Source organism: Neovison vison, chromosome 5, assembly GCF_020171115.1.
Source record: "Neovison vison isolate M4711 chromosome 5, ASM_NN_V1, whole genome shotgun sequence".
NCBI classification, from domain to species: Eukaryota; Metazoa; Chordata; class Mammalia; order Carnivora; family Mustelidae; genus Neogale; species Neogale vison.
In genome coordinates, this window is record NC_058095.1 from 47,265,206 (window position 1) to 47,280,158 (window position 14,953).

Here is a 14,953-nt window from a genome sequence, read left to right on the forward strand (position 1 = left end):
AGACTTTCCCATCCAGGGGTTCAGTGTGAAGCCTTACTTGGCCATCATAGCCACATAGCTCAAAAACCATGCTCAGCTTTTCATCCAACCCCCAGACCACTCTCCAGCCCAGCAGCCACAATTTCTTCCCCGGATTCTAGGTGTACAAGCCAGCTGGGGGCTATTTTCTTATTTTAAACCTTCCAACTAATATAACTTTTACATAATTGTAAAAATGTTTTCATTTCCTTTGCATTTAAATAAGCAGTTGGCATATCTGAATACAAAGCCAGGAACCACGTTCATTCATTCAGAATCCTCTGTACTCAAGGTGAGAGAGTAGGAGGGGGAGAGACTTGGAGACTTTTATGGACCATTTTGCCGTCAGGGTGAAATAAAACCTGGTGACCAAAGAAACAACAAAACATTTTAGTGGCCAGTTAGAACAAGGGGAGATCCTTTAAGAAAAAAGATTCTGGTGTCAAAAAGCACTGTTGCATGGCTCCCTTCTCACCAGTTACTTCTGATTGTGCCCAAGACATTTTTCTTAGCAAGTGTAGAGTGTTTGTGCGTTTCTTTTAGCTCAACCAGGTAAAGATAGAGTATTTTTCTTTTCTTTTCTTTTCTTTTCCTAATATTGTCATCACACTGCCACCTTTCATCCTCCTCAAAAAGCACGTATTAAGCAATCCATTGCACATGATAACAGGACACAAATCATCACCCAGACACTGTGGTTCCCCTCCTCTGTATGTTCTGCCTGAACCACACCAGGAGGACACACAATCATTGGGAACCAGCCCCTCTTTTCCCATTCCTATTAGTTTATTTTTTTTTTTTTAAAAGGTAGTGACAGGCAGAGCTGTCTCTTCTTTCCTTCCCTTAGTCCTGTTCCTCCTCCTTCATTGCCCAATGATAATTACCCGTTCTCTGCTACTTCCCAATTTGACCTCTGGGAAGAGGGATAAAATACTGAGTTTTAATTATTCTCCCTCTAGCACCAATTCCCACCTGACCAGCAGGAGGGGGGAGAGCAGTCCAGCCCAAATGCTGCATCGGGCAGAGGAAGAGATCCCAGGAACTCATCAGGTGCCCCCTGCGCTGCTGTCCCTCCCCTCGAATGGAGCTCTGCTAGCCCTGATAATAATGTGCTACAGTTCTCTAATAGCCTTCGAGAGCCTCACGTTTACAGCCACACTCTCCCTGCTGTAATAATTCCTTCCTCCTGTTATTATAGATCTCTTAACATTCTAATAAATTCTCTGTCTCTGTTGTACTCTTTTGGCAAAACAACCTTTCATGTTGCATTTCCCTAGCTTGGCAGTGATCTCTGCCTCGCTGTCACGGTAGCCTCTTCTTAAGCTTCCTTAATAACCTTTCCTTGACTGTTGTGGTTCCTCAGGGATGCAACAGCTGTTTCGGTGCTTTTATCTTACATTCCAGAGAAGATGCCTTCCCTTGGTGGTTGCATCTCTCTAGGGATACAGGGAGCTTTCCTGTCTTGCAGGCAAACAGCCCAAGGGGACCTTTCTCATTAAGGGCTACAGTGTACGGATGGCCCCCTACCTGCGAAAAGATTCCAAGAAAGAATCCTGCTTTGAACTGACCTCCCAGGATAGGCGCAGCTATGAGGTAGGATGAGCCGCGGAGATGATGGTCCTCATTCGTGTTGTAGTTCTGTTCCATGCTGCATGTGAGCCGGGGATGCTCTGCTGGGTTCCGTCCTCTCTCTGTCACCCGCTTATTTCTTACCAGGACCTTTCTTTCTTGACATGTCTTCACCTTTGCTCTGTGATGCCTTCCTTCCTCCTCTCTATGGTCACTTTCATCCCAGATACTACCTTTGGTTGGTTTCCGCCCCTCACCCCCGCCCCCCGCCCCCAGCTTCCCAATCTCACTCCAGAGTCTTATCTGTGGGAGCACACAATCCAGTTCCATATTCATCAACTCTCATTTCACACCTTCAATTCCCATTCTCTTTATTTTTTTAACTATCTTTACTTCCTTCCATGAAACCCAGCAAAAGAAAACTCTGACTTTAGAATAAAAAATAAGTTATTTTCCCAAAATCATCTTGCTATCCCAAATAATCTTCCTGTGTGTAGACACATTGTATATCTCTGGAAGGACTCCTAAAACATTGGAGACAATGATTAATGGCAGTAACAGTGATAAATGGAGGGACAGGCATACCAGGGTTGGGGTGGGAAAGGCTTATTCTTTACTGTGTTCATTTTATATATTTTGACATAATATAGTAAGTAATATAAGTAAAGCATTTATTAATTAAGGAAATTTTTTAAAAATTCTGACTATGGGAATGTCATGATTTTCTCCAAAAGTATATTTGTACATGTATATACACACACATACAAATATTGTTTCCTGCTTATTGGTCATTTCTATCTTACCATGGTTTTGTTAAAACAATTTGGAAAAATTTTAGCTAAATTTTCTCATAAAAAAGAGAAAAGACATGATAAGGTTAATATTAACCACTCAAGTAACCCTAGGACTCTTCAGTTGCTTCTCAGTACTCATCCTTTTACGTTTCTACAGTATCTTAAACCTCATTTTGATAAAATGACCTAGGTCTTCAATATGGAATTTCAAAAAAAGGTACTTTTTTTAATTAAAAAAAACACTTCATTTTAGAGAGTCCTTCATTGATAGATAAATAGATGTGTGTGTGTGTGTGTGTGTGTGTGTGTGTATGTTTGTATATATATACACATATATATATGACAGATGTGTACTGGGCATGTATCTAAGTTATTTTTATTATTCAGTATTGACGGTGCCTCCTTCAGATAAAAATTTATATGACAAGTCTAAATCAATTTCCTTAGACATTTCTTATGGAAATGAGTTTTTAAGAAATCGAGAATGACAATGTCTATTAATAAGTATTAAGCAGGAATCTAGGTTTCTTATACAGCACATATCTTTATCTTTCCCTAACGGCCAGATAATAAAAATGTTTTTCAGGAACAGTCATTTCAAGTTGATTCATTTAAAATAAAAAATTACTAAAGCTTGATGCTTGACTGGCTTGTTTTGTGACTCAGAATGTAGTTTGTTTACTTCTTCTTTTCTTTGGCCCATTGAATCCAAGTCATTATCATGGTCTGTGGATTCTTCCTCTACAATATCCTTTGGATCCTCCCTTTCTTACTTATTCCCACAGCCATCACAATAGTTGTCCCGACCACCAGAGGACCAGTGAAATAGCCTTCTAGCTGGTCTTCTGTCTCCAACTTCTCCCTTTTCGAATCCCTCCTAGCCACAACTCTTGAAAGAATCTCCCACATCTTTTCCTAGAAAACAGGAAAATTCTGTCTGTCCCTGTTTTTTTTTTTTTTAAAAAAAAAAAAAAGGAAAATTCTGTTTTTTCCTAGGAAATAGGAAAACGGTGGTTTCCTATTGCCTACAGTTTAAGTCTGAAATCCTAGCAGTCAGAGCCCCTTCACCATCTCCTGCCGGACCCGCAGCATCCATGCATCACCTGGTACTGTTCTCCGCTCAAGCTCATCTGCCTTCTCCCCTACACAGTGGTCACCTTCCTAATCTTCTGCACATGGTTCCCCCCACCAAGCTGTTTCCACCAACTCTTTTAAAATCCAACCAAGGGGCGCCTGGGTGGCTCAGTGGGTTAAAGCCTCTGCTTTTGGCTCAGGTCATGATTCCGGGGTCCTGGGATCGAGCCCCACATCGGACTCTCTGGCCAGCAGGGAGCCTGCTTCGTCCTCTCTCTCTGCCTGCCTCTCTGTCTACTTGTGATCTCTGTCTGTCAAGTAAATAAGTAAATAAATAAATAGTCCGACCAAAACAGTATTACTTGCACCAGCTTCTCTGGCTTTGCTCCAGGCAACAGAAGGTGCTCCTGTGTTCTCTCAGCCCCTGGCTCTTCCCAAATGCACCTGTTTCACAGGTTCCCATCTCAAGTGTGTATCTTTTCTCCATCACTGATACATTGTTCTTTAAAGTCAAGAGTTTGGGTTTGCTTTTTTTTTTTTTTTTTCTGAAAACGTTTCTCCAAAATATGCCTGATGAATGCGTGGATAATCAAATGAATGCATGTGACGTGAACGTCTGGACTCAGAGCAGTCCGCGTTGGGTGTACAGAATGACTGACGAGAAGTATCACTTCGAGTAAGATTTTGATTCTTGTTTTCTAAATATTAAGCAGACAGAGAATCCTCAGCTTTCAACCTGACTCTGTAGCTTGATGCCCAAGGCTCTTCTCTTTAAACCAACTTGTAGGATTCATGGAAATTTTGTGAATTCATGAAGGTGATAAATTAATTCACTAATTTTTCTCTAGTTTACAGCTGCCAATCCAGCCGAAGCCAGGGACTGGGTGGATCAAATCAGTTTCTTGTTAAAGGGTAAGTATCCTTATTACCGAAACAACACTTGCATAGATTTGCAGTTGAAGTTATACTGTGTAAATAATCCCAACCTTCAATCTGTATTTTGTTTTCTATTCGTTCTCCCTCCTACCATCCCTTGTAACACAAATAGTACCATGTATGAATCAGAAGATAAAGAAACCATCAACCTGGAGATAACCTCTGTAGTATTCGTAATCACTAAAAAAGGAGCTTCTGAAAACTAGCTCAGCTCAATTTGGCGTCTCCCAAACCCTTATGTTCTGGAAAGGAAATCCATGATATCAAATGTGAAGTCACCTAGGTGCAGTTTAGGCCCCGAATCTTCTTGTTTGAAACTCAGCAGGAAGTATCAAGGTGGCCTTCATCAAGAGGGACATTAAAAGCAATTTCTTCTTTCCCAAACCACAGTAAAATGTCCCTTGCTTTGGGATGGGAAGAGTCCTGCCTGAAGATGTTGAATGACCGCTCCTAGAGTACCCTCTGCTGGCCAGCCAGCAGGCACAGCAGTGACAGTGGCCCGGAAAGGCTCATCTGGGAGTGGCCTGGCAGGTAGAAGCAGCCAACCTGAGTCTGTCACTTGGCATCAGATAACCCATGCTAGACCATCATGGAAGGACCCTGCCGCTGTAGATAGACAGAAGCGCCAATGCTGCACCCAGCCCAAGACCCAGGGAGAAGCACACCAGCCTAAAAACACCAAGCCTTTTCGTCTCTGTTTTTTTTTTATTCTGCTATAAGGTTTTATTGTAGATAAAAAGAAGGAAGCACCAGAGCTTTAATTACAAGAATTGCCTATTTTGCTCAGTTTATGCCTTTGCTATCACAAAAACAAACTATTGCATCTACCAAGAGCGTCACGTATAATAGACTGGAACTAGGCAAACAGGAACATTGATGGCAAGACTACAGGGTACACTCTCATCTAGGTGCCGTGGATTTATGCGTGTAATATACCCCTAAGTGTGTAAACCTCAATAAAACTCAAAGCAGCTTTATTGAGCTGTACCCTGTGGTACTTTCAGAATCCCACATTGAAGAAATTATTCATTCCATTTTATTTTAAAACAAACAAAATAATAACATATGGTTTAAGCCACAAATGTGTCTTTGATCCCTTCCTCATACGAGGTGGCACCAGAATTCCAATGAAGATTGTTGCAAAATCTTTATTAAATGCCTAATCAAGCCAAACAGTTTTATTGTGTTTTGAAATGAACATCAAATGTCTCTCCATCCATGCCTCCCCCAGAGGACCCCAACGGCACTCGCCCATCCTGCGGAGGCCCCTTGCAGGGTTTCAGAGAGGCTTCTGTACTAGACGTCTGAGAGCAAACCTTCCCAGCTCCCCATTAAAATAAAAAACCAATCTCCCTCTCCTGCCCTGTGCTCCCCAGTGCTGGAATGGATCAACATCCTCTCCGCCATGACCCACTTTGAGGTCAGCCAGACTGCACGGTTGCAAAAGGACACCACACACCTCAGCCGTTCCATGTGGTCTCGCACGACTGTTAAATTTTTCTGAATCTCACTTTCTCTTCCTGGTCCACTCTTGACCGTTTTTCTCTTTACAAACAAACTTGTCTGACATTCTGCAGTGAGACTATGCAGGGGACGAGCTTCTGACAACTCGGCTACCCTCCGGGAGCCACCATCACTCCCTGGGCTCTGTGCAGCCTGGGGAGCCACAGGCCATCCCTCGCCCTTCCTCTATCTAGCAAACAGTGCACTGCGCACTGGCATCTCCTCTTCTGGACTTATCCTCGTCCCTTTGCCTCATGTGCTCCTTCACACCCTCCTACTTTGCAGAGCTGCTTCATCCTGGTCAAGTTTTATTGCAAGGAAGGATTTATGTTGATGGTTTAAACCTGACACAGTGCTAGTCTGGCCTTTTCTGTAGATTTCCTGGCACCAAGGCTCACATTAGAAATAACAGCACTTGGGCGCCTGGGTGGCTCAGTGGGTTAAGCTGCTGCCTTCGGCTCAGGTCATGATCTCAGGGTCCTGGGATCAAGGCCCGCATCGGGCTCTCTGCTCAGCAGGAAGCCTGCTTCTCTCTCTCTGCCTGCCTCTCCATCTACTTGTGATTTCTCTCTGTCAAATAAATAAATAAAATCTTTAAAAAAAAAAAAAAAAAAGAAATAACAGCACTTAACCTAGCGTTTCATTTTCTTTTGACATACTTTATTCTCATCCCTCCTCCTCCGTCTCCCTGTTTCCTTCCCTGCCTTATTCTTTCCTTTTTTCTCCTCATGTTGATACATTTCTCATCTCTGCCCTGGCAGATCTGAGCTCCTTAACCATTCCGTGTGAAGAGGAGGAGGAAGAGGAGGAAGAGGAAGAGACGTATGATGATATTGATGGTTTCGATGCCCCAAATTCTGGTTCCCAGTGCAGACCTGTCATCTTGCCTGGGAGTGCAGGGCTAAAAGAAGCCACAAAGGAGAGAGAAGAAGATATTTATGAAGTCTTACCAGGTGAGGAATGTTATCTTCTGATTATCTTCTATTAGTTTCAGAAATCCTTGACCTGGTGGAAGAATGTAAGTTTAAAACCTCGAGAAGAAGCCAGATCTCTGAAGAAGAGAACATAGGAAAACTTACATGGAGGTTCTGAAATTCCCAGTACAAAAGTTCTCCCTTGCTCTGGGAGCAAGATGAAGTGATCAGAGCGTGTCTTTCACCTTTGTCATATGAAGTAACTTATTATCTATATTGACAAAGTGAAAGAGTCAAGGCTACTCATGTTGGCCTTCACCTGTTTACTCTGGATCTCAAGGTGGGTCATCAGAACTCTCCAGTTTCAGCTTCTTTTCTGTGTAAATGTGAGAGTGATATAAAGTCACCTCAAATGATGAAGGTTGTGAAGAGCCTAAAGGAATACAAGTAGGTGCTGAGAAACCTTGTCAGTAACCCAAGACCCTGACAGAGCACAATTCCTCAGTACCCAGTTCAGACATGCCACAAATGTCATCGCCTCTGTCACACATGCGCCCGTTTCCTCTGCCCGCCATTACAGCAGGCCCATGTACAGATTTCCCTTCCTCCAGAGGCTTGATAACTGGCAGCTCAAAAAAATGTAGAGTCATCACTGCCTCCGCATAGCCCCTACTTGCGGGAACAACAGCAGCTGTTGAACGGCACAGAGCACAGTGGGGGTCAGACTGTGGAAAACCGAAGCCTGAGCCTTTTAATTGGGAAGTAGTTAGACCACAGGAACGCTGAATCTTCAAGTCCATTCAGAAAGATCGCTCCTGTGGAAATCTGCCAGGAGTTCAGTGCTCTGCTGAGAAATTCGAGTTAAGCCGGAATTTATAGCAATTTAAACCTGGATCCCAGATGAACTTGGGAACTAAGGTGAACCTAACATTCAGGCCCCTAAAGACAGGACTGGCTGCTTAAAAGCCGGGTCAGTGAGCAACTTGCATTTCAAGGCTTCCTAAGAAGAGGGTCCAACCCTGTCAGTGCTGCAGTTGTCTTTTCCTTTGGGGGAAGAGGTGGAGGGGGAGAGCCACATCATTGCTTCCTGAGCCAAGGAGCCAGGCTGCCGGCCCCCTGTCTCCTTCTTGCTGAGGACCTCGCCCACCTCCCCACACACCCGGGAGAGCCTGCTTCTTCTCCTAGCACTCCCAGCCTCTGCCAGTCCCGACTTCCCGAGCCTTTTTGTTGTGTTTTATTATGCAAATGATATCTTGGTTGAGGTCGAGCCATTTCTTGTGTCTGAAGTTAAAAAAAAAATGATAATTTCCTCAGCAAGTCATCGTCGTTAATGAAGTTTTACAAAAACAGATACAACCAAAGGAAAATAAAATTTCACAGGTGATAAATTTTTCCAATTTCCCTGGCAGAATTCGATAGGATTGTTAAATTAAGAGTGAAGGTGTCTGTTAGAAAGCAACGAGCAGTGATGGGTAATTTTATAGAGTGGAAAATTGAATCAAATTGCTACATTAAAACACAGCTCCTCTGAGAATCTTCCCTTTCACAGTCTGCTCCATTGCAACAGCAGGGTGCAGAAATGGATCTAATTCACAACACTCCCTAAAAGGAGATGTACTCCCCAACTTGGCCAGAATCTTCTTAAGGAGCTCACATTCCACTCAGTCCCATCCAAGGGGGGTGGGGGGGAGAGATCTGGGCGACACTCCACTTTGGGTTACAGCTGTGGAAAAGCGCTCTGGGAAAGCCTCACTGAACCACTCAGCCCTCTGGGGAGCAAAGAAGGGCCTTTCCATGCGCCGGGTTTAGTTCTTGGAGGAACCAGAGAGGAGGGGGCTGTTGCTCAGAGCCAAGAGCAAAGGAGCCTCAGGAAATAAGATGAGTTTGAGACCATCACCTTACCCCAGATGATAGTCAGAATGCAGGATTGGGTTCTCAACGACCATCTTTCCTTTGCCCCCTCAACTCCTACCCTCGGCCATCCCGGGACGGCCAAAGGTCCCAGGACATGCCTCCGAACTTCGCACCAGTTCAGATTATCCGAGTGGACTCTGAAGGCATGGACACCGACCTGCTTTCCCAAGGAAAGCCACTTCACCTATACTCACAGCAGCTGTCCCCTGAAAGTGAGGAAGGCCATACTGCAGGAGAGCAGGGGTCTCTTTCTTCAGGCTAGGGAACCTGCAGCTAACTAGCTTATATGTTTCCAAAGGACAGTGCTGCTCCCTGCGAATACGTTCTTTCCTGAAAAGAACCAGCTATCCATCACAGTTTTGAGAGACAGCATTGGAGGTGGGTTGTATTGGCATTTAATGATGATAAGAATATTTCAGCCCCGAGTCTCCATTCTCCAGCTTCCCAGCGATGCCACCCAGCTTGTTGCTTCTGGAATCTTCTGTTCACTATACATGTGCCACAGTACCAGCCCTGGAGGAACCGAAAGGGAATGTGAGGGCAGCTGACATTGCCTACCTCTGCTGCCGTCTCACCAGATCTCCCGAGCAGCAGCACGGGTCCTGCAGATGAAAGTGCTGGCCCTGAGTCAGAACGGACCTGTTCGGCCACCTGCTAGCTGTGAGACCTTGAGCAAGTGATTTGCCCTCTGTGTGTGTTTGATTTTTTTCCCACCTGTCCAATGGGGATAATGGTAGTTCTTGTCATAGAGGGATGGTGTGAGAAGCCTAGAACTGGAGCGTGTAAAGCACTTAGAACAGATACTCCGGCATACAATGAGTACTCAATAAATGCAGGCTGTTAGTAATTTGGTGGCGTTTAAATAGGAAGCGTTACCTCCTTGAAAAATTGAGGGATGGCTAGTTCCCCGCCTCCACCAACCAAACCTGAGACAGTCCAGTTGGACATTTTCAGCTCTATGTATGCAGCAGGTAAAATTGAAAATCCTGAGCAGATGGAACGTGGAGCGCACCTTCTGCTCAAGGCCGTGTTTACTGCAAGGACAGGTGCTGGGTGGAGGGATGGCCAACGGTAACGTTGAATTGTGCTAACACTGCATACCCATCAAAAGTCAGATGACTTGGGGTTTCAACACTTGTTTCATTAAAACAGGTAAATGTGCTTTGCAGAGAATACTTGGCCCTGATGGTTCCGCTACTCTTTCCTCTTTGGGCTGGGGTCTACACAAGCTTCATGGTCTCCTTGGGAAGGCCATGTAAGTGAGATCTCCCTTCCAGAATAGAATATCACTGGTCTTCCTGGTACCCAGAAAAGTGCTTGTAACACATACCAAGTCAATACAAAAATGTTTTTTCCTAGTCAAAATAATGTATGGGTCATCAAATTAAATGCACTACTTCCCATTGATCATGGGATAATTAGCACTTGCTACGTGGCTGGCACTGTCCTTCCCATGAGGGAAAACCAGAGCGCTCGAGGTTTTCAGCCAAGACCACAAAAACGTTAGTCCTGGGTAATATGGTTTCAAGGTTGGTATCCGGTGGGATTTCTGAACATCCATGTTGAGCATATGGGGGCCCTTGATTTTTAAGATCTCATTTGCAGTAGATTAAACTATAGGGAACTACCACAAAGAAATGCCAAGGCAATCTGCGGAAGATGGGAGGCTTTCCTGAGCTCTCTCTCACCCCTCCCTGGAAATTATTTTATAGGCTAGCACAGGCCCAGTTTTGTGATTCAATATTCCATAAAAGGACAACTTTTATCAGGTTTCACTTTGTCTGGGGCCTCAAAGCTGGAATCCAGCAAGGCGCCTGAGACCATTAAGGCTTTAACTGGGGCCTTGTCGCAGCTGCAGTGACAACCGGATCTGGCTGTGTCCTCCAGAGACATTTCGGGAGAGCAAACGGGAAGCGAGACAATGAGTTCTCCCCAGGAATTTCTGTGCGCATTCCGTTGCTGCCCACACTACCCCGGAGGCGTATTACAGACCCAGAAACCAGATTGCTTTATAATAAAGCATATAACTGGGTGGGGGTTTTTGTTTTTGTTTTTTAAATTTGAGTCAAATGGAAACAAGCATTCTGTGAAATTATTTTCCCCCCTTAACTGTTGCCCAGACCCACAGGAAGAAGAAATGACGAGAGTAGGTCCAAGGAAAAAAAAAAATACAGACACCAAAAACACAAAAGTTGATGAAGAAAGGGATTTTCAGTTTCACGGAAAAACAACCTGAGCTTCCTGGCTCTTTCTGTCTCTCATTCCCATGCACCCTGGGCCCCGGCCACAAGGTGCTGTTTGGCCAGCGCCAGAGCCAGAATCGTGCTGGGGCTTTTTTCACCCAGAACACCCTCCCTGAGCTCAGCCCGTGAAACCCAACGCCTTCCGCTCAAACATGGCTCCTGAGTGACGCCCTCCCAGACACGGAAGCGGAACTGAGCTCCGTTCCAGCCCTTCCAACGGTGATTTGCATTCAAGCCTTTCTCCTCCCGTTAGTAGGTGCTCAATTATTATTTGTGAAATTAAATTCAGCGCATTCCAAGTGTTGCAGTTAGCACAAATTGGATTTAATATCGTGTACGTCAAGGCCCACACCACAGAGATAAGATGCAAATATTCTGAGGCAACAGTTGAGATTAAAAACTACACAACAGAGGATTAAGTGTGTTATTAGCATCTTGCTCATATTTTCCGCGTTGTCTGAAGAAGGGCTGTAGCCTCCACAGATTTATGGTGTATCTGCGCCTGCTGTGGAGCGCCTTCCGTTTCCGCTTTACCGCGTGCGGTCTCCGTACTCCGAGTCTATCTGCATTTCTGTTGCATCTGTCACCAAAGCACCTTGACATCTGGTTGCACGTTGATACATGTGGCATTTTTTTTTTAAAGCTTCTGTCACCTTGCTTTGTTTGGGGGAAGTGATTTCCCTCTTTCGGATCCAGTCATTTTTTCCTGCGTTGTTCTCAGTCCAGCCGATGCCAGAGATGTCATGGGAAGCTGGCTCCTCTCCGTGCTTCCGCCATGGAGTCAATGTCCTGTTCCTTTCAGCCTCTCATTAGTGTCCCTGACATTGTGCCAAGAGTGTTGATTGAAATCAACTCTCTGGATACTGAGGCTCATTTGTGATGCCCCGTGGTTCTCTCACATGTTCGCACAGCTCACAGAATCTTCCTCAACTGTTTTCCCAGTTGAGATGAGATATTTGGGAATCAAGTAGAGCATTTAATGTAATAAGTGGACAGTAATCTTTAGAGGTTAATTTGTTTAAAACCTATGTAAGGTTGGGGTCCCCTATGCCCTGTTAGGAGCGAGGACCATTATAATCTATTACTGTTTAAAGTTGAGCTAGCACATAAATTTTAATTCTCTCTTAAATGAAGATGTATTCCAGGAGGTGTAATGCTAAAATGCCTAATAATATTCTTATAAAGAAGTTCAACAAGCTCTTTAGCCTAAAGAAAAAAAATTTTTTTCAAAATAATCTCTTTAAAATGGAAGGTTCATTTCACAGATGAAAAAAGGAAGAGAGAGAGAGAGAAATCTAGCTGTTTAACCCGCCCTCTTTCGTGAGCAAAGAGACATTTCTTTCTGTTGTCACGTGATTGGTTTTCTTGACTTTGGAGTTTGAAAGATGCCAGTCTGATCTCATCGCAGGATCCGAGGTAGAGCGTCTGCCTCTCTGTATTGTGCTTTCTGCCGCTGGGAAGGTGCCGAGAGTTGCTGCCTTTCCCACCAGCTTGGAGAGCAGTGCCTTCATACTCTCCATGGTACCTCCGTACTCACCCTTTCAAAGGCACAGCACCCAGCCTCTCGCACCCGTAGCTAGGCTTCTTGACTTGAGCCCACTTTCAGCCACCCGGGAAGGTCAACGTCAGGTAGAACAGATGTGGGCATTAGAGCTTCCCTCTTCACATCCATCACAGAAGAGCTCAGTAATGGTGGTGAATGATATATAAGACCTATGGCCAGTGTTCTGCTTTCCTTCTAGGTGACTCCACAGGCGCAGTGGTAATCAGAGTATCTGGTCTGGAATTGAACAGCATAGAACAGATTTTTATTTTTCCCATTTCTGTACCATGCCTAAATTAAGTGCTGTTGCCTGAAAGGATAAAGGAATCAAGTTTAGTTTTTATTTTTATCATTGCAAATACATTTACATTCTCCTATTTTACAAATGCAAAGAGCAGGCAAGCCACTTTCAATAATTTATTTTAAAATCAATGCTAATGAGGTTATGTCTCGTCAGTGGCCGAGTTTTACAATAAAGTCTGATTTATTTAGAAAAGATCTTTGGTGTAGTTTCCCATCTAATGGTGGTGGGAAGGAGGTGGAGTCGCAGGCACAGTGACCCTCCAACTTCAGATCCAATTTGTAATTCACAGCGGAGATCTGACCCAATTTACATTGATTAGAATTGGGAGGAAGAGACATCTGTGCACAGACAGCAGAGGTAGAATAAACCGTCTCTGCAAAAGTGCCTAAGCACAGGAAATTGTTGGTCTTTGTGACTGAGTTGTTTGGTATCAGCAGAAGCGATGCTCCCTGTCCAAATTATTGGGTATCTCTAAAACCGAGGCCATACCAACTCTTCTTTTAGTGTTTTCAATCCTGGGAAATCCGTCCCATGTCAAAAAGGAGAAGCATCAGGACAGAGCAAGGAAGAAGTGGGCAAGTAACAGGAAGACAATGTGCAAAGAATGGTGTTTAACGTGATTTATTTCAGCAAGTCTATTTCCGATATTTGATTTCACTCCTCCATTATCTCACATCTTTATTCCTCATGGTGGGGGGTGGGGAGCACTACAGGTGGTAAGTAGGAATGCTGTGCTGTGAGGCCATACATGAAGGTAAGAAGAGTTGAGTTCTTTCCCCACAGACTCTTGTAAGGCAAATATATATTAGATATATGATATTATTTTTTAATCTGGGTGACATATGACTCATTTCCCCAGAACATCAATCCCTTAATTTTTATTTTTGCAGGAAAATTGTATCATTTTGTATGTGAAATCGATTAACAAAGTGTTAATGTTCTATAGTGCTCTAACATATGGTTGTGCTGTTTCTTCTTACTTATGAGCTCAGAGTTTACTTCTCCCATGCTGACATACCAGAATTCATACTCCTTTATAAAACTTACATTTAAAAAAAAAAAAAAGGAACTGTCCCTAGGATATCTCCTCAAAAGTTTCATTTAGTGTCATACGATGGGGAAACAAGCCAAATGAGTGCCCCAAGACCCAGGAAGAGAAAGTAAATGTGGACCAAAAAACACTTAAGTATTCAATCCTCAGAATGTTGCTTATTATACCCCATTTATTGTGTATGTGGGGGAACGGGATGCACAGAAATGATGAAAAGTAGAACAACAACTGTGTTTTTCTCATCTTACTCCACATATAAAATGGCTTAATATGATTCTGGTACTCACACTTTCTTTATAAAGGCTCAATTCCCACGTTATCCTGTAGTATGAAGTCTGAGACGAAACAGGTTAATGAGGGTAAGAAACGGGCCAATCATGTTGTGACTTTGACCATCTAAACACTCGATTGGAGTTAGACAATAGCACTGACTTAGAACCCATTGTGTACCTGCAGCAATTAATTAAAAGACCATTCCAACTGCCTTCAGGAGCTTACACTCTAATGAACAAGGCAGCCTGAATCACAACAGTAGAAAGATAACTACAACCCTCAAGTACTAGAAACATAAAATTACCTACATGACCAGCTTCTGCTACAGCTGAACAAAACTTGATACATTAAGGACTAATTAATCATGGAGGGGTTAAACACATGCTTAGAGACACACACACATACACACACACACACACACACACACACACACGTATACACCATAACTCTAGATGCTTACACAGACACAGTACATTTAGAAGAGAATTCTAGAAGGAAAGGAGAAATAGAGCTTGAAAGAAAGGATCACAATTCTAGGAATAGGTGCCTCAGTAAATAATCCAGTGGACTGAAAACTCCACAAGGGCAGGGACCTTGCCAGGCTTGTCCATCGTTGCATCTCCAGTTGCTAGTGTAGCGTCTTGAAGATAGTAAGCGCTTGAAAACATTTATGAGTGAATGAATGGGGAGGGAAGCAGAGGGCCCATTTGAAGATGTGAGATGATTTAAGGGAAAAAAAAAAAAAAAGAACAATTATTGCCTTGAAAAGAGCATGATGAGCTCTGAGAAAGAAGACCCACCAGTATAAAGAACATGA

General features: G+C 43.8%; 1 protein-coding gene across 1 annotated transcript in view; it reads left to right on the forward strand.

Moving 5' to 3' along the window:
* SKAP1 (src kinase associated phosphoprotein 1) overlaps positions 1-14,953 on the forward strand; it is a 268,220-nt gene that overhangs the window by 221,398 nt on the left and 31,869 nt on the right. The window contains exons 7-9 of the mRNA XM_044250249.1: positions 1,487-1,611; positions 4,304-4,367; positions 6,656-6,847. Coding sequence (XP_044106184.1) covers positions 1,487-1,611; positions 4,304-4,367; positions 6,656-6,847 — 381 coding nt within the window. The remainder of the gene's footprint in view (positions 1-1,486; positions 1,612-4,303; positions 4,368-6,655; positions 6,848-14,953) is intronic.